Here is a 25,686-nt window from a genome sequence, read left to right as displayed (position 1 = left end):
ATTTTGTTTTTAGATTGCTATGGATATGATATCATTTACGCAGAAGGTGGCTCTAATCACAGGTACAAATTGCGTCATATACATACATGATTGATATATTTGGAATGTTCATGTGTAGATCTGCAGTTATTAGCTTTTGGAACCACTAATTAGCGGGAGTATTTCGGATTCCTTCGTCCTCCACTTTTCTAGTTCCTTTGACTGAACTACGTCTCATCATTCTGTTTGTCTGTTGTTTGCTCCTTTGGACTGTCTGTTTCGCGTGTGTTGTAAAAAAGCTGTAATAAGATAACAATATCGGCAGGCAGCCTGACTATCTTCCCAGCCATTGATTCTCGGTCAGAGTCTTCATTTGCAATCAGGACATTGAGAAGACAGAACTGGCGAGATGTTATTTTGCTTGTATTGTTATGTCGCTAGAGTAAAATGCGTCCATAGATATAAAGTATTGCAACATCTATGAAGATCATACCTAAAAACTAGAAAATGAGTGGTTGTTTGGGTTTGACAGACGGATGTTATGAAAAAAGGCTTTCTGCGCCATACAAACTGATTTTATCAAATTAACACCACGAATACCGGAAAATGTGCCACCAATACGTATCGAAACGGTTCTCAGTCGCAGCATTATCTTTTATGTAATAGAAAGTACACTTAGTGGAGCGAATTGCATTTGGAAGAGCAAGGTTTCTAGTTCGACACTTTTCATTGACCAGTTCTCAAACTTCTTTGGCGGTTACTCGTTCAGCTGTAGCACCCTTTCGGTGCATAGCTGCTATATGTCACCCAAGGGAAGCACGAGAGCTGGGATACTACCAGGTTGGCCAAGCCTAGATAGGGGGAGTCGAGAGGCAGAGGTTGGGTTAAAACCACTGACCTTCTGGTCATTAAATTCGCGCTGTTACTACTGAGCCATCTCTCTCCCGGCCGTTGCTCAGTCTGAACTAGCGTATCCTGGATAAAACTATCGTTTTTGATGTACTCATGGACGTTTTAACAAATGTGGCTGTTGGAACAAATCATGATTTCATGCACGATTGTTCTAAATTCGGAAAATGGTGGCAATCAATGGTGTATTTGGGGATCGCACTGTTGTAGTGTATACTGTGCCTTCGACAGACTGGCGTCACGCCGGCTCCATAGTTGTTGAAGGGCCTTCCCTATAGAAAAAGTAATATCGTTTCCAGCTGGTCCACCGGGACCTGTACAACTGCCAAAATGAAGAAATCTATCCACAACTTCGATTGGCTGGTCTGTAAGAATGGGGTTCGGGTTTGATCCCATCCACTCGCAGTTTACAATTCGCAGGCGCGAAGCGCATAACAAACGGTACGGCAGAATTATTTAGGTTATTTAAAATTAATTGCACATTTGGAGGATCTGAACCAAATAGAACAAGGTCGTTCACGATCGGAAACCCCTGGAGCATATCTACCGCAAAATTTTCAGAGGATGACGGAGTTTGCAACAGCACCCCGTCTGTCCATCTCATGTTGACATTTCTGTTCAGTCGCTGGCATACAACGTGCAAGTTATATGATTGATGGGTAATTCGAGGTATTGCTGCTCTTAGACTGGCTGCTTCCTTTTGATCTTCCTGGGATGGTTGCATATTTTTAAACGGAGTTTGATGCAGTGTAGCCTGTGAAATCTCCGCGGAACTCAAGCCCTACACGCGGTACGCTGACAGCTCTCGGTTGTAAACACTCTTTTCCTTCAGATGGGATCTTAAACTCATTCACTAGTGGTGTCCTTGCAAGGGCACAGTTTTTGCAGCTTAGGATCACCCGGTATATTACCAGTACTATGATTCCTACGATGCGGCGAAATATCGACCTATGTTGCCGTCGTCACCGTAATCGTTGAATATTTCTTCCATCTACCGATTTTGTATACTTGAGGGAGCAAGCGATCCCATACTTGTAGCGTACTACTGACTCTGTTATTGTAATCTAGATCGGGGACCGTGTCTGATTTGTGCCGGGATTCTCTCATATTCCACTTCGGTTACATGGCTAAGGGATAGATAGCTGAAATATACTGCGGCGACCAAATCACCAAGTTAATGTGGATGAAATTTCAGATTCGAAGGCTGAACAGGCGGAAAAGTAGTGACCGAGAGAGATGACATCTTATCCGCAAGTGGATTTATTATCGTCAGAACTTTACGGATACTGAGATCCACGAGATCCACAGTTTCACCCAGCATTTACTCACAGATTGCTAGCATTTGGGACTGTGATCTTACGAATGATTTTTGAACAACTGATCGAGTGTCTACTGAGTGCTTTGTGGTGAGATGGCGTCTTATATTCGATGATTTTAAGTTTCGGATGACTGACCGACAGCTTGTTGATTACTAATTCGCTGCGCGCGTCAAACTGTAGGCTGTGTTCGCCTGCACCTTGAGGAAGCTATCGATCTGCTCCATCGATGTGCTTTGTCACTATGATTGCAGTGAAGCTAATTGACAACATGGGGGTAAGAGGTCAGTGCCTTTTGGGTTGGCGTGTTTGGAATTTAGGAGCTAAAGTGGAATGAGTCTTTCATTTTTGTACAGCGGGAGGAATACAGACCCATTGATTTGGTGTTCTGTAGTGGAAGAATTTTGACCAGTGCTTTAGAATAGTGGCGTACTGCATGAATTATGAGATGTTTCTTGTTGAACATATCAAGGGTACTAAGGGTTCACGTGCTTTTATAGACCCGTCTACAGTTGCCGCTATCTCAACCGAGAACTGTCGCTCACCTTATCATATTCAATATTGGACCTATCATTCCAATTTAGTTTTTATTCCCGTCATAAACTGCACACTATTTCGACAGTCTTAACTTCTCGAAATTTCGGTTTGCTGTTGGCTCTTCGTCAAACAAGCGCCACAGGGTACATCGGCCATATGAACTGGTAGTGATTACCACGCAAAAACGATGCCATCTGTCACCTTACAGGCTGCTCGAACGCAACTCTAATGTGTGTCGTTCACGTGGAATACATGTTCACCTTGGGCCACGGCAACCATCGGAGCGAGTACGCATAGTGATGTAGGGGGTCACATAAAGGCAGCCTGTAGGAAGTAGCTAGAATTGCCCCTGTTTGAGACAGATGAATGAACTTTCAATGAAAACTCGCACATTTGAATCTACGGAACAAGCTGCAGTTTGCAATAACCATGAAAGCTACATGTAATGCAGGGAATTTTCATGTGCCTCGTTACTTCCTGAGGGAAGTAAACTGGACGCTGCTGACTCTTACCCATCTTTTCAGCACCAACAATGACATTTCGAATAGGCTTGGAAAACATGGGGCCGAAGTAGCAGTATTTGCACCAGGCAAAACGGAGTTTCGGTAATAACAGTTAACGTAAATTTTCCATCCACCGGAGGAATCGATAGCCTCAATACAAACACAGTTATCTCTGTCCTTCGGAATATCCAAGCAAATTCTGACAGTGTAACAGTGGTTGTAGTCCTAAACTTGCAACTACCGTACACAGACGCGGCAGTATTAAAAAACGTATTAAAAAAGATAGATGCTCAGCTGCCATGTCACCTGAAGAGAGCAAAAGGACCGAAATACTTCCAGGTTACCCAAGGAGCAGTCGAGATGCAGGGGCTGGGTTCGGACCATGAACTTTCTGTCAGTCAGCTCGCGTCTTAGTCACTAAGCTTTCTCCAGCCCTAATCAGTGAGCTGTCTCGTATTGTATAGAGGGTCGTTAGATAGAGTGAGTACTGTACTATGAAGTTTTGATGAATCATATCCAGCTCAACTTGAGATTCTCCACCAACAGTGTTATTTTTGTTGCAGAGCAAGTCAGTGGGAAATGAGTTGCGTAGCTAGTTTGGCTAGCTAACCGTATCAGTCTCCACCATTTTTACTGCACGCTAAACGATTAGGATGTTAGACTGACAAACGTGTTCTCGGTTGCCTTATTGATATTCGAGCAGTTTGTGAACGCATCACGGAATTATCACAGTGCGCCGATGATGTCCTTTCAGCTAGTGATGAAACATACAACAAATCCGTATGAACAGTCACCCGAACCTTATTTTCAGCTAGTGATGAAACATACAACAAATTCGTATGAACAGTCACCCGAACCTTGGATTTGTTAACCCTACTGACAATGGCACCAGCCGTGGTTAGACTGATATAATTTCCGTTGGTTGCTGCAATTGAATGCGGCTGTCTGCTCGTGAAAGTGTTAATTAGGAGGTTGGTTTAGTGTTCTCAGAGATGTTTTCCTCTATGAGTGATATCCTCAGGAATGGATGGTTCTCTCTGCCAAGTCAGGTATTCCTAAATTGTTTTCCCTATTTATCCGTCTTCTAAAATATTCATGCCTGTCAATTCATCTGTCGTGTTCTATTTATTGAAACCTCATTGGTTTATCTATTACGCACTTACCAATGAGCTACCAAAGACTTTTCCCATGCTTCTCCGGCTTGCACTTAAAAGCTGACGTTTGGACAGCTGAATCCACATTTTCACTAGATATGGTGGGAAGTGCAAATTGATCGAATAGGTAGTATGCGACAAATGACTTAGGGGCGAGATGGCTCAAGTGGATAGAGCACCAATTTACTGACCGGAAGGTCCGTGGTTTAATTCAATCTCGACTTCCCCTGTCTAGGCCTGGGCAACTTGGCAGTATTCCAACCCTTCGGGTAGCATGGCAGCTAGACACCGGAAGGGCGTTACAGCTGAGCGATGCGACAAATGTACGTTACTGTGGCACACGATCATACAATGTAAAAGTACACTACCTACTATCGTAGAACCGTATAGGTCTTGAGCGGCGATTGCACTTAACTTCATTGGCAAGGATTCGATCCCTTACTGAGTCCTATACTTTTCTTGGTCTTACGGAAGTTCCCCTGCAACCTCATGATGCCAGACAAAATGCTATTTCAGATTGCAGTTGTCGATACGTCCTAAAGCAGGTCGCACGTACGCTTCAACCGAGCGTTCTAACGCATGTAGATCGTTGTGCTACCCAACTGTATCCGCTCAAAAAGGCCGCATTATCGCGTGGCAGCGAATTTGAAGCAAAAGTAGCTATCAACCTGATCAAGCATGACATCCGAGCAGCGAGACGAAGTGGACCGGATATATAAACAATCCTGACTTCGCCCGACTGAACCGATGGATCTAGAATTCTTTCACCCAACGGGAATTCGCAGCCACTTGCACCTATGCGCTGTTTAAATACTTGTTTCCACACAAGTACGCTTTCTGTTAACTGAAGCTGTTGTGTTCTACGGACTGCCGTGCAAATTCTATGCCGGTCCTTGTCTTCCTGCTCGCTCACTATGGTATATCAACAGGCACGGTAGCTTCAGACATCCCTTCATAGAGACAAAGGAAGATTACTACTACTGGATTTATAAGGTCATCTCAGAATGTTCCAGAAGGTCGCGCTATAAATGCTGGCATTTTGACCAATCAAAGCATGCCTCCATTTTGTCCATGACCCGCATGTGACACATCCGCCTAGTTGATGTGTTCGGTTATTAAAAGCCGCTAGCCTCCGGACACCTTTCTAACCACTGCTTTGATCTAAGTTGCGACGGCCCAGGGAGGTGGTTCCGCCTGTCAGTTCGTCCCTGAGGAAGTGAGCATGCTGATCCTGGATCTGGTGCCGTCCACTTCGGGAGTATGTCAGGGCTGTCCGGTGTTTCATATGATGTGGTTCCCTTAAGGTACCACAGTCTGCTGTCTGAAGTTAATTCGCTTGACGTGACCGTACCTGATGTGATGTGTGCCTGACGTATTATTCGATCCTGCATCCATCGTGAACAGCATTCTTTATATCCTCCAAACCGTTAGTAGCATCTGTGTGACCGTTATGGTATCTCTTCTGCCAGCCCCCTCCCTTTTGGCTTTCTGGATAGCAGTAGAACGATCTTCCTGAACATCGGTATGTGGATTTGAGGGTAAGGACCGCGGCTACAACGTTACGGGCTGCTGACAGGATTCGCCAAAATGTACTAAAGTGGGAGGGTCACTGATGTCGGACATCACGAGTTGAATAGCCGCTGTGTCGCGTATGCTCCGGCTGGTCTCCGGTTGGGCTGTAACTAGCGACAGAATCGTCATGACGGAATATTTCCAGTAACGAATTTCAGCCGTCTGCAGTTGTTTAGTGACAAAACACATTGAGGTGTTGGTCCAAGAGCTGAAGCCCATTAATCGAATCCAGGCCTAAGAGATCAAGGCCTGTATAGTTCGTGAGGTAGCAGGCACCATGAACGTGAACCCCGTTGAACGTTACGGAGCAGTTAAGCTTTTCGGACAGTTTTAGGCTTCCACCAGACGCGCTACAAACGCTGCACTTTGTGTTTCACTACTGGCCTCACAATCACGTCCCAGGTTCGTTTTCAAATCGGAGTGAGGTCAGAATCTGTATCAAGTTTGAAGATAACCGGCGTGCCATCGAAACATACTATGACGAATTTTCGTCGGCCGGGTGATTTCATCCTGAAGGAGCGGTGACGGCGCTTGCCCTCGTCCTTTATTCGGACCGATATTTGCGAGTGCTTTTAAAGTCACCTTTACAGAATTCTCTGTGACCTTTTCAACTGGACTTGCTGCATCTGTGATTCCTGTTAGAACAGTGGCGTGAAAAACATAATTTGTCACAAGACAGATTCACACTCGTTTGTTCACTATGACCCTTAGCTTGGTGACGGCTAATCTACATTCCTTTCCAGTGGCGTAGATTCGCAAAATGGTATTCTGTTGGGGCCTTGCGTTGGTAAAAGAATATCTCTAAACGTTAACCATCAGTGATACTTGTGGCTGTGCGAGCCATTGAAGGTGTTTTCTTAAATCAATGGCAGTTTGCCGGCTAGTGTTTAAGATTCGAGTCGACGTACGCATAGCTCTAATCTATGTTTCAGTTGTTTTCTAACCAATGCTGCACGTTGCTTTGCGAACTTCCGACACTTATGGCACAGACGTGACGTGGGTTTATCTGCAAAGGGGAGAGTTTAGATTGCGGCAGTGCGATCCATACTGCTTTATGGATCAGAAACGCGACCTCTACGCGTAGAGGATATACGGAAGGTGCCAGTGTTTGACCTTCGAAGCGTTGGCCTGGTCTAGTGGCAGCATCGGATTAGCAATGCCGAGGTACGCCAGGTGGACTTAGGAAGAAGGAACTCTCCCGCGATAGATGGATTACTGACACTTCATGTGTTACGCTGGTTATGTACTGCGCATGTCAGAAGACCGTCTGCCTCATAGAGCTCTTTTCATCCAACCCTGTGTTGAGCGGAAGCGATCGAGAGGTGGGCGGTGTATGACCTGGCAACGAAGTACAAAAACGCTAACCAGTAAACTTAGTTGGGTGGGCAACTTCCGCCTCCCTGGATGGGGAACTCATCTCACCAATGATTAATGACACTAGCATGAATGACCCAATCACGCAGTTAGTGGCGCTCACGCATCAAAGCTATCGCCAAACTAAACATGGCAAACCCCCAAGGTTTGACCATATCTGCCGCAATCTCCCACTTTTCGGTGATCGAAACCGTATCGGCTGGAACCAATGTACCTGTGGTACATCGTTCATAGCTTACAAATCGACTGATTGGTTGATTGCTAAAGGTTATGCTTTGTTAACACGTCGTAACTTAGTACTGCGGCGCCCAGCAATGGTTTCTACGTGTGGGCTTAAATACTTCTGAAACATAGTCACCAGTTAACCTGTTCTTGGAGAATCCCCGCAAGTATAGTGGTGAGCGGCAGTGGGATGACATGTTTCCTACGTTTATTCTCGTCAGAACTCTAAGGGCCCGGATAATTACGTAGGTGACACTGTAGAACTTTATTTCGACTGTTTGGGTTCGAATCCCAGAATTGGTGCAGCATTGGCTATCGCTCCCATTTTTCGATAAGTGACCTAAAAAGCTACTCAGTTTCAGATCGAATAGTTAAAAGATGTGTCCGGAACAGCCGCCATCTGCGACAAGACAAACCTCGCCATATATTGAGCTATTGTATTGTCTGCCCTTTTGAATGGCAGTGTACTGGTGTTGTATCCGATTTTCGACCGATTTTATCTGCCATGTCTGCGGCAACTTGTGTGTATCCAATAGTCACACATGGTCAAGAACGACCAAGTTTATGCAAAACTATCTTCGTCCATAACCATCTAGACAGATTGGGACTTGTACAACCCATGGCATCATGTTGCAGTCGTAAAACGAGGAACGTTCATTTACTCAGAGCGTTTTAAATGTCAGGACAGTGAATTTGCCAAATATGGGCATTTTTCTCCTTGTACCGCGACAAATTACTTAGGTCTTCCGGTTAGTTTTAGTGTCAGCATCTTGAAAAACTAGTTCGAAAATCCAAATAGGATGGACGTCTGGGAATCAACATGTCGATCACGATAGATTTACCTATTGTTCCCGGTAAGCAAGTGGTAGAGAGCTTTCTCGGGACTTGTGGGATGTTCATCTAATTCCACCGTTTTTATGAAATAATTTTGACCGAAATAGCTTGGATGCTGTCGCAAACAGCCACCGAGACTTCATACTAATGCTTTAGGCAAACGTAGTTACGCATGGATGGTTGCCACCTGCTTGACTGACGACTGCTCGGAAGACAGTCCGCGTAGATTTCTGGGTTGTTTTCTCTGAGCATTTTGCTTGTGGTCCATAAAAAGCAGTGAAGCTTTTTTAGCTCCACTTGTGGATTCCATAGTGACTGTTCATCTGATTACTTTCGACCCCCCACGGAGAAGAGCGTGATAGTCACAAATGCACTTTCGTTAACGTGTGAAGAACGGTTTAATCGGTCGGTTTCTTGTAAAACAGAAGGCTGGAAACTTGAATTGACGATGAGTCTGATAAGCCATTTCACCGCTTTTGCACCTGCGAGTAGGATTGTTGACGGTTGATCCACTCTGGTCCAATTTTTATAAGACATAGAACAAATTATGGTGGCTACGTGGGTTGCGATAACAGTTAGTACGCCATAGGATATGGACACGTCCATCTGTTTGGGGTGTGTGAACCATGGACTATTGCCGTAGTATCCTTAGCATTTTTATGGCCGACCTGTAAATTCTCTTCTATTTTGACTTTCGTTGTTTTGCGAGATTTTCATCTCACTAAGGGTGCCTTGACTTTTGTCAATTCCTTCTCAATAAGGAGCAAGCTCGGGGATCGGAAGGTCCACTGCTATCCTGTTTGCGAAATTGGGATGTCGGTTGTCTCTGATTGGTCGTGATGAACAGCGGTTGAAGGAAACTGTAATGGAATGTCAGAAAGTCAGTGGAACGCAACATCCACCTGGGAAGGAACCATATCTTTATGTCGTGGCTGACTTCGTGGATCTTAGACAAATAGACGCAGCTTTTGCGAAGACACTTTCGCATTTTTCGCAGTTGGATATTTTGGTTAGTGCTCATTTGATCAAGTTTTCCCCGTTGATGCTGTTTTATCAGGCACTCAGGATGTTGAATTTACGACGCCGTCCATATCACCTAAAGTTAGATGGAATTACACCCAACTTGGTGAGGAGCTACGTAGTATTTTTTGGCGAATCTCTGATCTATACCAGAGGTCATGGATATTATTTCAGAGCAAGATTGCTGATTACTTGACGTGCTGGTCGGTTTCTGTGGATGTCGTACTTGAGTTTTTGTTTTGAACAGAAATCCCGCTTTTATGGAAATCAATTGTACCGTTTGGAGTGTGAGTAAGCTATAGACGGAGATGTTAGTTTCACTTGAGATGCCCTCAGAAAATGGCAGTGTGCGGAGTGTTTAGTCAGTTTTGGCGCTTGATTTTTCCCGCTTCAACATCCCACAACACTAAAAGTTCTTTATTGCTTCATTTACTGATCAAAACGAATGCATCCACTGACTGTGTCACAGGATTCAAGACTATAGTATATCCTAGTTGATTGTCATCCTCGTTGACAGCAACACCAGATGAGAACGTTGGTGCTTCACTGCGGTATAGCCATGTCAATTTATTTGAATAATGAAAATGAGGGAAAATGGAACAAGAAGGTGGATCTAAGATGAGCCTCCGACAAACATCCGAGGTGTTTACACCTGTTTACACTTACATCTATATCTCCAGCCAAGTCGTCCTGGAATACGAATGGCACCACCAGCAGCACTCAGACTTTTCGTAACATCCTTCATATCCTTCTGCCATGACATATTCTGTCCACCTCTAAGTTTGCGACACCGCAAACCTAGGTACCGAGAACAACTTCCTCATCATCAGGCGGTAGGCCGGCATGCGTAACGCTAACCATATCTTTAAGTAAAATGCCTTCCACTTCACCAGTGACTTGTTTCCTCATAACCTGATTGTGACTCCACTGATTCCAGCCGATTCTAGCTATAGTTCTGAGACATCGGTGACCAGAGACCTGAAGATCCTCTACCTACAGAGATATACCTTATTGTCACAAAGCAAAAGAAATCCTGACCCTTGAGATTCATGTGTTGGCGTCTGTGACAGTATCGTCAGAGTTAATACAACTGCTGAGATAGATATGGTGTTACCTAGCTTCCAGGGCGTTCGTTTGGAGTTTAGAGGCGTGTTTGAATAATATGCATCCCGCTGAGACCTTGCACTTTGCGGGAATGAGTATTCGACGTTCAGTTATAGCACCGAATCGATGCCTAGCTGCCATGCCACCGATGGGAGCATGAAGGCTGAGATACTGCCAGGTTGACAAAGCTTAGAACTACAAAGCTTCTGGTCAGTAAGTTCGAGCCTTAACCGCTGGACGATTTTGATAAGCTTTTCTGATAACGGTCGTGCTTTCTGATATCTTTCAAAAATGAAATCATTATCATTTGTGTATTCCTGGTTGACTAGGTTTTCACTGGGTGAGTTTCGAACAATGAGCTCTTAGAGACCTTTCTAATCTTTCTGATGTTGGGTGTAGGGTCACCTTTCGGTCAACAAAACTGTAGAGCTCTATGGAGGGAAGTCCTGTGAGAATCTGGCAGAGAATGCTTACTGTGTAGTCTCTTAGAAAGGATGTGTTTTTAAGTTATGTGTGGGGGGCTGCGGGGTGGGGAGGTAGCTGCACCTTTGAAGAGCAAGACCCGAAATAGGAAGCTAGGTGCTGCAAATGTTGAATCGTGAACCCTTTAAGCTGTGTTTCGGCGATTTCGGGGTATCTTAGTTTCTGATTACCAATCATTCACGTATTTTACGGTATTGTAAAGCCAACTTGCAGGCCAGTGATATCCTATTGCGGTGGGAGTCGGGTAGCAAACAAAGGAGACAACGTGCTTACCACATATTTTCGTCTTTTCGCTGACCTGTGGAGTTAGGTTGTCTTTCTGTCCTATGCAATCGAAAGGCTAGGGTTGGGTTCGAACCGTGGATTTTCCTATGAAGGGATTACCTTATTAGTCACTGAGCTGTGTCCAGGTCCTGTAAGTACATGCAAAAATACAAATGGCAGCCGTGAATTGCTTATAGTACCCGGCTTCTGCATCTCTACTTCTAATGTCTAGGCATGGGCAACCTTGCAGTATCCTAGACCTCGTGTTTCCTTCGAGTTGCATGGCAGCTAGGCACCGAAAGGGTGTCACAGCTTTCGTTACCTTCCGGTCAGTAAATTCGCGCTCTAACCACTGAGCCACCAACCAACGATATATTTCATTTGATTATTTGTCGGTTCTCTCCGTCGCTGTACACTTCCCCAACATTGGGGTAATAGCGTGCAGTTATTTTTGCATCAGAAGGGAGGTGCTGCATGACCTAATCCAAAGATTGCATTTCTGGTGGCGTATTTTAACACCGGCTGCTAGTTCGAGTATTTCGCGAGAACCGAGCAGTTGTTTTCGGTTGGTCGCTTGGCTTGTGAGCGGCAAAAGAAAGATCACTAGTGTGGCAACCTGCTTACTTATTGTGTTGTGCACTCATTTGTCCCGTGAACCCGACGGAACTTGATAACCTCCACTGTATCCTTTTGCACGTTACATGTTTCACAAGATGTAAGCTTCACGTGCATATCTTGCAGATAAATAACGCGGGATGCCTACCACGTGATTCTATAGAAACTATGGACATGGAGCAACTGGATCGCACAATGAAGGTGAATCTTTACTCGGCGATGCACTTGACTCAGCTTGCCGTCCCTTCACTGACCAAGACTAAGGGCACAGTTGTCAATGTTTCGAGTGTTTGCGGTAGTCGTTCGGTAAGTATCCTTGAATGCATGGTCATTGTGTATTGCTTAGTGGATCCAGTGATTATTTGGACTATGGACTATCTCCAAGTCACGGTTTGGTCTGGCATATGACAATAGACAACAGGGCAAACCTCGTAACTTTGCGTACAGAAACTGCTCTTCTTATGGTACACAGGATTGGAAGGGGATTTCATGAGTAACACCTGATGGGGTCCTGACCTCAGCCTCGATGATGTAAACCTTGTTCTCCTGTCTACAGATTGTTATCTTGACGAATTTTATGAGCGACGGGTTGACTTTCAGCAGACGAAAAGAAGTGAAAATTTTCGTCTTTTGTTTCTTGTGTACAATGGGCAGTTGTCCTTTTTAGGTTTTCTCTCTCAGGATGTATAACATGCTCATTGCGGTGTGCGCTGACCTAAAACATCAGCATAGCATTTTGTTTTAAAACAGGGTAATCAGGCAAGGGGAGACTGTGGCAACGAGCAACATGCTTAAATACCGAACAGCTATCATCTTTCCTACATTCGAATGTACCACTTGCAGGCCACTGGGATGACAGATTTGTGGTGCTGACACCATCCCCCCTAACATCAACATCAAGCTCGGAGGAAGAATAATTGCACTGTATGAGTGAAGCTCCCTCCTTAGACGTTGTCACTTGGGGATCCAGTCAAAAAGTGACCACGTGGTGTGGTTTCTGTGATGAAAGGTTTAGCAGTGATTTACCCTGTCTGATCACACTGCTGGTCAGCTGCTAGTGGCCGAACCGTAAAGTATTCAAGCATTGGCCAGGGAGTTGCGGGCTCAAAGTTCCCTGAGTTCCATGAGATGCGAACTGCGAACAAAACAGCTGTACAATGCTTCTCAGATTTTCAGCGTAGATTGGCTTCATCCATGGGTATCCAGTACGAACAATCGGTACCATGAATTGATTCTGCTTGAACTCTCCAGCATTCACCACTGGACTGTCTTCGGGTGTAAGCATAGGCCAATAGCCTATTCTTTGTCAGTTTCAATGATAGCCTTTTGACACACAGGCCCAATTTGTAGACAAATAGATGTTTTCGTTGTAGTGGTTGCCGTCTTGGGTAGTCCAAAGGGGTTGTCACTAAAGGCACTTGGAAAATTTCCTGAAACTCCTATTTCGCTTTTCCCCATTCTGTGTGCGATTCCTTTTTCCCGTTGAGCGTAGTTTGTTTAGGGGGATCTCGCTTCTTATTTGAAAAATCATGGAAGAAGTTGCGTATTTGATGCCGTGCATGCTTGAATTAGGCATGAAAAAATGTATGTGCAAGTTCAGTCGATGAAGTTGGTTTGAATTCCACCATGCTCCTGTCATCGGGTGATCAAATGATTTACTGTAGTGGCTATATTCGTACAGATTTTAGTCAAGAGCAAACTTGTGGACATTTAGATACTTTTAGATTTGAATGTAATGCGTTCTTGTGGGAAGGAGAAGCCTCTTTTTAGAAACTGATTTATTCATTTTTATAACAGCTGTGAAACTTTGATTCGCTTTCTCACAGTTTTCTGTTTCCGAAGCATGCAATGGAATAACTCGAGGACAAGTTATCAAAAACATGCTCTTATATTATACTATGTTATATATATTATACTATACTATACTATATTATACTATATTATACTCTTATATTATGAATCGGAGTGGATTGACTTATTTGACTATGTGTTGAGTGCCACTTACCTTTAAAAGCCAAACTCTACTCACAGTTCACTGAGCGTGGAGTCTCATCAATGTTTGTCTATCTCCATTTTCCCCCTTCCATTCAGTTTTCTGGTATACTTTCATACTGCGTGAGCAAAGCTGCATTGGATCAGTTCACCAAATGTGTCGCCCTAGGTGCGTTCTGTTCTCATTTCTGTGTAGTCACTTTCTATGTGCTGGTCATTTTTTCATTAATTTTTGCTTTTCTCGTCATGTTCGACTAGCTTTTTTGAGGACAGGCAAAAGACTACATCCATTTACCAATTAAGTCGTTGTCGGCGAAAAACTCAGCTGGATCCCAGCCCAAACTCTTGTTTATGATAGTCTTCCGCTGCACGGAGCCCTGCTCGCGTACTGCTTCCCTTATGCTAATTTTTGTATTTTCAAAGATAACTCAAACTTCGAAGGGAACTATACTATACTATATTATACTATATTATACTATTATATTATGAATCGGAGTGGATTGACTTATTTGACTATGTGTTGAGTGCCACTTACCTTTAAAAGCCAAACTCTACTCACAGTTCACTGAGCGTGGAGTCTCATCAATGTTTGTCTATCTCCATTTTCCCCCTTCCATTCAGTTTTCTGGTATACTTTCATACTGCGTGAGCAAAGCTGCATTGGATCAGTTCACCAAATGTGTCGCCCTAGGTGCGTTCTGTTCTCATTTCTGTGTAGTCACTTTCTATGTGCTGGTCATTTTTTCATTAATTTTTGCTTTTCTCGTCATGTTCGACTAGCTTTTTTGAGGACAGGCAAAAGACTACATCCATTTACCAATTAAGTCGTTGTCGGCGAAAAACTCAGCTGGATCCCAGCCCAAACTCTTGTTTATGATAGTCTTCCGCTGCACGGAGCCCTGCTATGTTGATGATAACTCAGAGCCCGATGAGCCCCAAGAAGGGTCAAATCGGTAGTGGAATGTCGCATAGTTTTCGGCAACCTTATAAGCCGTGTGTTGTGTCAAGAAAAAACGGTGGGATTATTTGTAGTGTCCGTCGTCCGCTATCGATTCGCGTATATTTTCTATTTTCAGAACTGGCTCCGAAAGGCATTCGCGTGAACAGTGTCAAGTAAGTTTAGTGGATAAAAGTTACCTGCCATACAGTCACGGTACTGTGGAAAGTCAGTTTGCTTCACCACACTGCATGAGTAGTTAGCACCAGAAGAACGGCGTGTTGCGTGTGTTTCATACGTACAGACCGTTTCTGGTGCTTGATTCGCATGTTGCTGTGCAGCAGAATTTCCTGACCTTCATTTTTGTGGTCATATCTCTCAGTCCTGCCATCCTCATACTGGTCGTCCGAACTGGAGACTCAGTGTGTAAAGCTATTGAGACGGGTGGCTGTGTCAGTTAACATGAACATTGTTTTTACCGCAAGCTGTCTGTCACTTGTATCCAATCAGTAGTTAAATCCCATGCGCTCATACAAGTCCCCATTAGGGACTTGTCACCAGACGCTATTGTGTGCCCCTCTGCTGGGTGCGGAATGAGACATCAGAGACTCACTAGGAGTCCTGATCACTCAATCCCAAACCAAGTAGTTAACTCATTCAGAATGGCACTACGAACATCGTGGAACAGATGGAGTGGGATTATGGCAGGAGATCTTGCAGTAACTAAAGTGTCTGTATGCAGACTCCAGTGTAATCCTTCAAAAAGCCAGCCACCTGGCAGGCAAATGCCCATTGATGTTGTGCGACCCATGCTGAGAGAGGGTATATGAACCGGGGTCTGGTAGTTGAGTCCCGCGTGGTTTATCTACGCAGAACATGGACACCAAACCGTGACACACGCAGTGTGTGCTTCCATCCATGCACGTTATCCTTCTTGTCAGTTTTTTTTAAAATCTCAACACATCAGAGCTATCTGCGCGTGAGTTATAGAACTAAAAGATCTTGATTAAAAGTCGAAGACAGCGAGATGTATCGTTTGTTTTCCATGGATTTGATGCAGACCATTCCTCCGGTTGTAATGTAAATGTTTCCAAAAGTGATGAAGGCCAACGTCAGATTTCTAATTTTGGGCACAAACCGAACCAGTAATAAACAAAAGCATCAGTTCGTTACTTTGTTCACGGATTGTAGAAGGCTTGTTGGAGACAGTCAAATAATCCAGATGACGTTAGTTTACAAGAAATTTCAAAGACTGCATTCGTTCAGAGACTTTTGTCAATTTTGATTCAGTGCCAGCAGAACCTCTGTAACCTCATACTGCGTGTTGAAATGATGCAAAACGCTCGCAAGGCTAGTTACAACCAGGTCAAAGTCAACCGCATTTCACGTGTTGCTCCTCAAGTTCCCGAACTTATCCACAATCACTGTCTTTGATTAATGGGTTAGTCCACTACAGTTGTATACAGATGCCATTATTATATCGTACGCGTTTTTGAATGGGTTGATACCCCTATTGTTATGCGGGACGCTGCCACACACATACACTGCGACAAATGAATGACATCCTTGAACAAGTAGCAGTGGTCGCAGTGTTGCCATTTGTAAATGTTTCACTCTTGATAAAATCGAGAGGTTATGACCGAGTCTCCTGAGTTTGGACGTCATTGTGATTTACCGTGCTGTATGGCCAAGTAGCGTTTGTCTATTACAGATACTAGGTAACCTTCACTGTGGCTTCAGCTACTGCGAATTCGCTTTTTTCCCACATTTTGCCAGTAGCACACCAAGCCACTGGGACCGTCCAAGTAGCATTTTTTCTCATCGTTGACGATCACTTCCACTCAAGCATGGCTCAATTGGTCCTGTCTCACGTGGTTGTGCGTTGCATATATCGTCTAGTCAGCCTAAGCATCTTTCTCATGTTCGTGCCACGAACTTGAATAATCTTAGAGCACTAGATTCTCGCGCCTAATCTTCAAATTCCAATCGGAGGGCGTTTTCCCTACCTGACTTACTTTACTCGGCTTTGTGTGAGCTTCCACAACATCCATTTCACATTGTTTAACCGACATGGCGATATCGCTAGGTTTTCTTGTAACGTTGTTCTAGGGGATCGATGAGGAGCTGTTCAAGAACCGTCTCGCTGAACTAACGCGTTGCATTGCATCTGGTTTTTATGTGTGCTGCCGTGGATACAGGCGTTTCCTCAAACTGTCAAACGGGTGTTTTAATCTCATTGAGAACTCAACTCACCACTGACTGTTACTGTTGGTTCCGGATATTTATTCTAACCTTCGAGCATCACTAGTTGAATCCAGGAGCATCCTGCATGTTCAGTACAGCCCGATGTCATCGGTTGAATCATACCAATCAGAACTTTGGAGTTTTGCACGTACCAAGTAGAGAGTGGTCGTAGATTCACTGAGGATGTGAAAGAGTTTGAATTTCGTAAGTTGTATCGAGACGGAGGAAAGTAAGAGAACCACGTAGATACCAGAGTCTAGCGCACGATAACAAAGCCTATCTAGGGAACAAGATTATGGTCTCAAACACAAAAATGTGTGGCCACCTACACGGGGGGGCTCAAACTGTGGATGGTTTCTTCCAGCGAGTCCGTAGTTATTTTTACCGAAAATTAATTCTATAGGAAACGACACACATAAATATTTTCTTTAAAAGGTTTGAATGTTTTTGGCAATCCACATAAAGGGAGTGAATTCTGAATAACTGACTGAACAACTCAGTGGGTTGAGTGATCGTGACACGCTTCTTGATAAGCTTTTACAGCTTTCATCCTTTACCTTCTAGCGAAACAACTTCGTGGACACCACTTGCCCGATATGTGTTCGAAATGGGTGTTCAGTGGTAGTTGTTCGGGATAGTGAATGAACTTACGTTTGCCGTTTTGCCCAACCAATCAAATGTGACAAACCACTGGGTATGGTTGCCACAGATGGAAAGATTTCGTGTCGTTGCTGTGGGAACAGGGCTATTTGCTAGGTTGGTTGCATCAAGACAAGTTAGTACAGTTAATGTGATCAATTATTTGTGTACAGTTAGGATCAGGTGACCAAACATTGTCCGTCACATGAAAGTAATGCGCCCAACGTGCACCTCAGGTGTAAAGCGACAGCTGACACCACCAGCCGCTTCTGTTTCAATCACCTACTTTCTCAGTGCTAGTAGTTAACGTAGTTTTACAAAAAAGGGAAACTTTTCTATCTCAGCTCTTATACGCTAAAGCAATCGATCTGCAGCTCGAGGTGTGTTTAATGTATTTTTCGGACACAACTCTGTAGAGTGATTGCAACCCATCCCGCAGGAATTCAGGCTTTCGGGTTAGTCTGTTCATGCTTTATACACTAACTCAGTGTTTGCTGGTCATTTGGGGGGGGTCTGTCATGGTCAAGAAGTTTCTTTGTTCCACTTTATTGTTTTGAAGAAGACTGGTTGGTTTAAAATTTGGCTATGTTCTATCACTAAACTCCTGTGTTTTTATGCGGAGTGTCTGTACCGTTTTCTTTCATCACCGGTCTGAAACACAGTAATCCTTCGAAGAGAGGACGCCAAGAATGAAAGGACGTTCTGGGCTCTCTAGCGGAGCGGTCTTCTTTCAGGAATCTTACTGGGCGTGTAAATGCTGATGTTTCGTTGGAAAAAGTAGAAACTGATTGAATTTTTGCTTGTCCTAACTCACCTTTCTACGACCACTTGTCATTTACAGCCCTGGTGTAATTGTCACACCTTTACAACGCCGTGGCGGGATGTCACCAGAAGAGTATGAAAGGTTTCTGGACAACTCCAAGACCTCCCACGCCTTGGGTAGACCTGGAGAACCAGAGGAAGTGGCTCAAGCTATTGCCTTCCTCGCCAGTTCGGCGTCTTCGTTCACCACTGGTCATCTTTTAGCTGTTGACGGTGGACGAGGGGTAATGTGCCCACGGTAACTGCACGTCAGTTGCGAATGCTGGCTTTTTCATGGATTCTTTTTATACTACTTAATGAACCAATCCACAACTTGTCGTTGCCTTCCAATCGAATACAATTAATTACACAGACCTACCTCACTTTTTATGCATCGTCCAATGATTTCCGAGGTGTGCCAGTGCCTCAAAGCATTCACGAAGCAGGGACGATCGATCTATAATACGTTGTCTCGTGTTCAGTGGAATGCCTATATGCAACCATTATTGCGTATAAATGGATGCCTTCAGGCCAGATATCACTACACCCTGTAGAATGACCAACAATTTCATCAGTGTTTCCACTATATCTTTGATGGAAACATGCTTATTAATAGGGGACCCGATGTAGTTGTTGGCCTTGTAATTTAGGCTCTTACGAAGGGGCAATTTTTCTGCCACATACTGAGTTAAAATAAGACCACAAGAAAAGGAGTACGATAAAGTTGTACTGTAATCAAACAGCAAAAACAATAGTGCCTCCCGGGAATCTGATAAATATCGACTTATTGTGGTTCTGCTTTAGGGAGCAACTCACGTGACACAAGATGTGATTTTAGCGGACTATGCTCACTTGCAAATTGAGCCAATGTTAACGGGCAACTCATTTGAACCTCAGCTGACGTCCTCATTTAATATATTCTTTGACTGACTGCTGCGGCAAGACCGCCTCATAAACAAGAGATTCGATTGCAATTCAGTTGAGTCCTCTGTCTGCATCTACTTAGTTCGCAATTCGTTTCATTTCAATGGTTGCATACAGTGTGGTGCTCAGTTAGAACATCAGGTTAACAGATTCATGTAGTCATACGATATCGAAAAGCTTTCAGCGACCTCACGAATAACAATAGATAAGTATAAAACATAACAATCTATCCTAACTTGATTAGCTGATCAGTTCGTCAGTTCTGAAATTACTGATCTTGTTTTAGTTGCTTTACACCAACGTTTCGCCAAAGCGAATTCGCATATACTGCAATGATATTGTTCTGGTCGGGTCATTCCATTTGATTTACAACCTCGACCTTTTGGGATCCATGATAATCCAACAAAAGACGCTTAGGAGATTTTTTTGCTGTTTTCATAATCATGTTACACTCTTGGGTGCTTTGATTGGCATTCCAATTTTTTGTCGGCCATATGTTACTATGTTGACACGACTTGTTTCAGTGAATCGGGCTTAGCGAAACCGTACGAGGTTAGAGCCACAGGTTTTCAGTGAATACTAACATCCGCATATTGCGAACAGAAAATTTATCATGCCTACCTGATGAGCCCTAAGAAGGGCGAAACCAGTCGTGGGTTGCCGAAGAGTTTTCAAAAACCTTGTGAGTAGTTTCCTTAATGAAAATATTCGGCGATATCTCGAATATCATGCCAACTTAAACATGAGGCGGCCTGTGTGCACAACATCCAGAATATCATAAACAAGAGATTCATTTGAGTCTCTTGTGAAAACCAAACTGATTTGCAAATGAGTGTATTTCTCAAAAACAGTCCAATTTGGGTTCAAGTAGAACATAAAGTAGACGGAACCTCGGGGACTGCGCTAACCTGATGAGCCCCAAGACGGACGAAACCGGTCGTGGGCTGTCGGAGAGTTTTCAGCAACCTTGTGAGTAGTTTCCTTTATGAAAATATCATGCTTCTTTCATTGACCCAGGGCTGTTATCCACAGTACAACTAACTCTCTTTTGTGTGGAACTGACTGCAATTGGGTCCTGGGTTGGCACTTCTGTGGGAGTAGAATCTAGGCTCTCCTATTCGTTCATTGCTTAATACCAGGTGAAACTGGCCATAAATCTTGGAGTTATTATACTCGTCTGTAAGCTGGGTGACATTGATCACGTTTAGGCAGCTTGCGATACCAAAACAATCCGCGATGTTTGTTTGTCTAGCATTTTTCTTGTGATGTGTGTCCCAAATTAGAATGAATTAATTAGGAGATGGGGAGAGACTTGCTGATAGCTTGCCAACAAGATCGCCGCTGTCAAGTATAATAGCAGCAATGTCTTACAGTATTTTTGAGCAAACAAGGAAGGGTCACGTGGACCGTCTCCTGGAGCTCTGATAACAACCAAAGTAATTACATTTCTAATATTTTGGACTATACGAGTAGTGTTATGCACAGCGCTCAGGGTTACACAATATGCATATGTCCATGTTCAAACAATTGAACCTTTCCGGTTGCTCTGATGAAACATTATCGGAATGTTTTTCTTAGCTTTTCATACCCTACATATATGTACGTATAATTTTCCTCATTTTATGTACTTTTATGTTGCATTGATGTACGTACTCTGTACTGACCATTTACAGCTATATTTTCGATTGTGAATTACATGAGAGTCAGTGTTCTAAATCCGAGCGAGGGCCTTGTCAAACTGGAATATGCAGATGATGTTATCCTCATTTCTCAGAAAAAGCAGGAAGCGCAAGTAGCGCTAAAAATGTTGACTAAAGTCCAGTTCTTCGGCATATACTTCATGCTCCCAAAAAGCGAAGTCATGCTACGGATGCTATGGATGGTCTTTGGATTCAAGGAGTGACACTGGAATTTGTGGAAAGTTCTACGTATCGGAGGTTGTATTAGACCTGACGGCAGTTTAAAAGACGAATCTCAAAGGCCAGAACTGCTTTTGCCCATTTTCACCATTTATGATATAAAAAACATCACTGAGTCTCAAAGGATGCGTATATCAGGCCATTCTACTGGGTTTATTTTTGTGAATGTGCGAGATCCGGCGACTTCGGGTGGAGGACATGAGACATTTTCAAATCTTTGGCCGCCAGTGTCTCAGAACTACAGATGAAGTTATTTAGAACCAGTGAATTCGGTACTCAATGATCAGGAGACTGGTTTTAATGAAGCAGACGGTGTTTCACTCAAAGAGTGCGGTCAGCAATGCAAACTCAGGTTGCTGGGCCATGCGCTACACATGGCGAGTTGCCGTCTGCTGAGACAGGCGCTGTTTTCCGTGTCTATTTGGAGGTAGCCAAAACTTGGAGGTGGAAAGAATGTCATATGATGGAAGGGAATGAAGGAGGTTACGAAAAGTTGGGCGCTGTTCGCTTTCCAAGACGGGGTCTATGTGACGACGCTGTGCTTGGCTGGAGATACCGAACGATATAGCAGCTAAGCGGTGTCAGTGGTGTTCATGTATTAAGTTTCTGTCTGGATTGTCTGGCTGAGTATTGCAGGTGTAGACATGTCAGATGTTCGTGGCTGGTTAACTATGGCTTACATGGTTAAATCGGGTAGCCTCGCTCATTGTTCTTTTCATTAAAGCACGGATGGAATAAGGAGCCTGCTTTCAGCGATCAATTGCAGTGACGTTAGCAGGTCCATAAATCGTCGTTTGATTACTGGGGAGGCACATGCCCGAGATCTTTGGAGGCCGCTTACAATGGTAAGACTTGTATAAGCCAACGATGCGAAAAAGCAGCTATCTTGCATTCATAATATATATATAATATATATAATACAATATAATATAATATAATATAATAATATGATATGATATATATGATGATATATGATGATATATGATGTGTGATACGTAATATAATATAATGTAGTATAGTAATGGTGATGCGGTCAGATTATCGAAGGGTTGCTGATAATCAGCGGCCTGGTTCGAAAAATTACTCGCGGTGACGTGCAATAACGGTGGACAATTGGCGTGTGGCTACTTTATGTTGCCACTTTCAGACGCGTACCACTTTGTTTGGGGTTCATCAGTTGCATATACGTGACTTTTTTGTACCTGTGCCCATCAAGGCAACAGATGAACTTAATGTCCCCAGGATTGTGCGTTCACAGATCGGTATTTTACTCACGTCCTTGGTTTTGCTGGTTATCAAGATATTAGATGTTTAGTTCGAAGTTTATCCGATTTAGTAGTGATAAACACATCCAACCATTTCGTATAATCCCTAGTTACGTCGCATGCGAGTGAACGACGAATTTACCAGGAGTGTTTATAAACTAGCTGTATAAGAAGGTATTAACCATATGTGTTTGCAATATTTCATTCTGGTTGAATGCATACGATTTGACATGTACACAATTAATCTAACTCCGTTTGATAAACACCATCCGATTAATTCCCGCTACATCAAGGACCTCCAAGTTTATTATACTTGAACCGATGTTTTTTTCGCGGCTTTGTCATGTACACATGCGGGCAACCAACTATCTTAACGGCTACTGGTTTTCCGGCATTTTGTGTACCATAACAGAAAACGGGTATAAACATTCCGATCGTGTTTTACAGCAGCACGTTATCGTACGTACGTAGGCGTTCTATAGGACTCGCACACAGTTCTGCTAAGTCTTCAACATGCGCTTGTTCAACCATGCAGGACGTCCCGAGTCTTTTTTCAACCCAGTGTGCGGTTTCGACGTTTGTATGTTTCTCATCAATAGTTAATATCAATAGCTAACAGTTCACACTACAGAATTACTACACACTTTTATTCTTTTCGCTGGATACTGCAGCTTTTATCTAAATTTGGAGTCAATACTTGACGAGAAGTTGAGTGTTCATTTGAGTAGACGCTCCTGTAAGACCTATAGGGACTATTCACTTGGACGCACTAGGTAATTCCCATAGATCTTAGCTTTCAGAAACAGTTGCATTTCGCCAACACAGTCATTGCATTTCGTTAGATAATAAGTTGGTTTTTGCTCTGCCAGAACCAGCGACCCAGCCCACGGGATGAACGGACAAATTTATTTAGCAATAGCACGAGACGCTTGCACGATTCATAAGCATATGGGATACTGAGCTTCAATCGTTTGGCAGTAAATAAACCTATGAGGTGTTCGGGAGACTCAGTGAGTAGTGAGCATTTTGATTTAATAGGGGATTTCGCCAGCTTTCAATAAAACGTTGTCCTGGATGTTTTTAAACAGTATGCGCCTCATGGGGTTGGCATTCGTGTTGGAAATTTTAAAGGAACTGCTCTTTATGTATTTAGGGATATTTTCAACTTTTTTAGGCATCAAGGTTTATTGTTCCCTTTTAGATGAAAAGCTCTGGGGCTAGTGTCCCTGAAATGTATCATGCGTTTATATATATGTTGAAATTCGAACATTTCGAACAATGTTGCGCTCTTTATGTATGTGCTCAGGAAGAAACTGTAACTGTGTAAAGGTACGAGTAACCCATATCAGTCGTAATACGAAGCTCTTGAGACCGAGAATTGTTTTCAATTTTTGTAGCATTATGTGACCACATCCGTCCCAGGGGTCCTGTTCAAACCATTGCTGAGGGAACTTTCGAACTTGAGCTAGGTGACATTGCGAAACTAATTTAGAATTTATGGGTAGAAACAACTTGTTGGATTACGTTTTTCGGCTGTAACATTGAACTGAGTCTAGCAACTTCAATATAAACACTAAAAATCGCTATTTTGGATAGACGAATTTATGTACGTTAGTTTTAACATTAAATATTTTCAGAAATGTGAACTTTGGTGAGATAAGGACTCTCTTGATAGTTTGCTGACTCAGGGTGGTCACAAAAGGAATACTTGCGCAAATCTGAATCATTTGACATACGGAGAAAGTAACTTGGGTGAAACGTCAAACCTGAGCAATGAGGTTGTTGCTTGATCCTAAAGAAATTCTCTTTATACCCTTATAAGTTCACTTCACTTTAGGGGACATTTTCGGGCCAGCGAGATTTTTCTTGGCAGTTTTTTACCGCATTACCATTTTTCAAGCAATTCGGCTTCGGTAAACAGTTAATTTCGCAACATTCAAGTAGGACATCTACCGAAAGTTTACAGTTCAGGATTTCTACAGTCAAGTGTGCTTGAGCTCCGGGCATAGTGGAAAGCTACCAAAATTTCTCCTTGAATTTTATCCCAAACTCAGATGGACACAAGTTTCTTTCCTCATTTTCCGTGAGACAAATATGTATGTAAGACGTTTAGTAGTAGCCATTTATTAGTAGTAGCCATTATTAGTAGCCATCTATTCATTGCTGTATGACGCTACTTTCAGGTTTCATTAGTTTTCAGTTCTTGAGTTTTCAGTTTTCCGTCCTCAGTACGCCGGTGTAACGGCGGGTGCTACTGATGAGACATGCGAGTAGTATGTAGTTTTCACGTAACTCTGACTCGCGTCCAATGGAAGTTAGGGTTTATTACGGGGTTTGTGGAACTGCTTTGCACCATTCACTTGTAATTATCTGGTAGCCAATGAATAAAAGTTCAAGAAAACGCGTTCAAGAGGAGACGAATACGAATATTCAGTTTTTTTTTACAAAACGTGATGCACAGGAGAAGCTTACTTTACTGTCCAAGAGTTTGTAACTGTTTAGTTGGTGTTTTCTGGTAAACAACTCCGCGCCTAAAGGCTTTCCTCCTTTCACCAGTACTCAACCATTTTACGATGGGACAATAGCCTAAAAGAATACCGCCCGCGGGTTTCGAACACAGCGGAATTTTTACGTCCAGTAATTCGCATTTCAGAAGCTTTGAATGGTTCACTGGAGTTGTTGGCTGTGTTCTATTTATCCATGACAATCCTTTTGGGGACGCGCAATGTAGGTACTTCTTGTAGTTGGTTTCCATGGGGAAATTCCCTTAGAAGAAGTCAACAGTTCTTTGCTTCGCAGGTAGCTCCGTTATCTACTTTCTTTGACTAAAACAAAATCCATCCGCATGCCACACAGGTATGATGACCGTTGTTGATCGACATCCAAGAAGAATATGACCTCTCTACAAAGACCTGTTTGCTACGGGACCATGACGCTCGTCCTTGGGAAAGTTCTTACAGCCCATTACCCATATGTTATGACCCCTATCAGTGATTTCAAATTGCTTTATCTGTGTTTTTAGGAAAGAAAATGAAAGCGAGTGTTTGCCGATGTTCTTTTTGAAAAGTGTTGTTGGTTG

The 25,686-nt window shown here is 43.4% G+C and overlaps 2 protein-coding genes across 2 annotated transcripts in view; one reads left to right on the top strand and one right to left on the bottom strand.

Moving 5' to 3' along the window:
* T265_13906 (hypothetical protein) overlaps positions 1–7,605 on the bottom strand; it is a gene marked incomplete at both ends in the record, with an annotated part of 37,827 nt that extends 30,222 nt beyond the window's left edge. Inside the window, one exon of the mRNA XM_009171074.1 lies at positions 7,483–7,605. Coding sequence (XP_009169338.1) covers positions 7,483–7,604 — 122 coding nt within the window. The remainder of the gene's footprint in view (positions 1–7,482) is intronic.
* Positions 14–25,678, top strand: T265_13907 (hypothetical protein; the record flags this gene model as incomplete). The annotated part of the gene is made up of 7 exons (XM_009171075.1): positions 14–62; positions 9,162–9,409; positions 12,013–12,192; positions 14,500–14,569; positions 14,955–14,991; positions 18,540–18,758; positions 25,630–25,678. Coding segments are annotated over 7 exons (846 nt in total), but the record flags the coding sequence as incomplete, so codon positions are not given.
* Between the last annotated feature and the right edge of the window lie 8 nt (positions 25,679–25,686).

Source organism: Opisthorchis viverrini (assembly GCF_000715545.1).
Source record: "Opisthorchis viverrini unplaced genomic scaffold opera_v5_115, whole genome shotgun sequence".
Taxonomy (NCBI): Eukaryota; Metazoa; Platyhelminthes; class Trematoda; order Opisthorchiida; family Opisthorchiidae; genus Opisthorchis; species Opisthorchis viverrini.
Note: the sequence above shows the minus strand (reverse complement) of the source record. Positions and strands in the feature narration are given on the sequence as shown.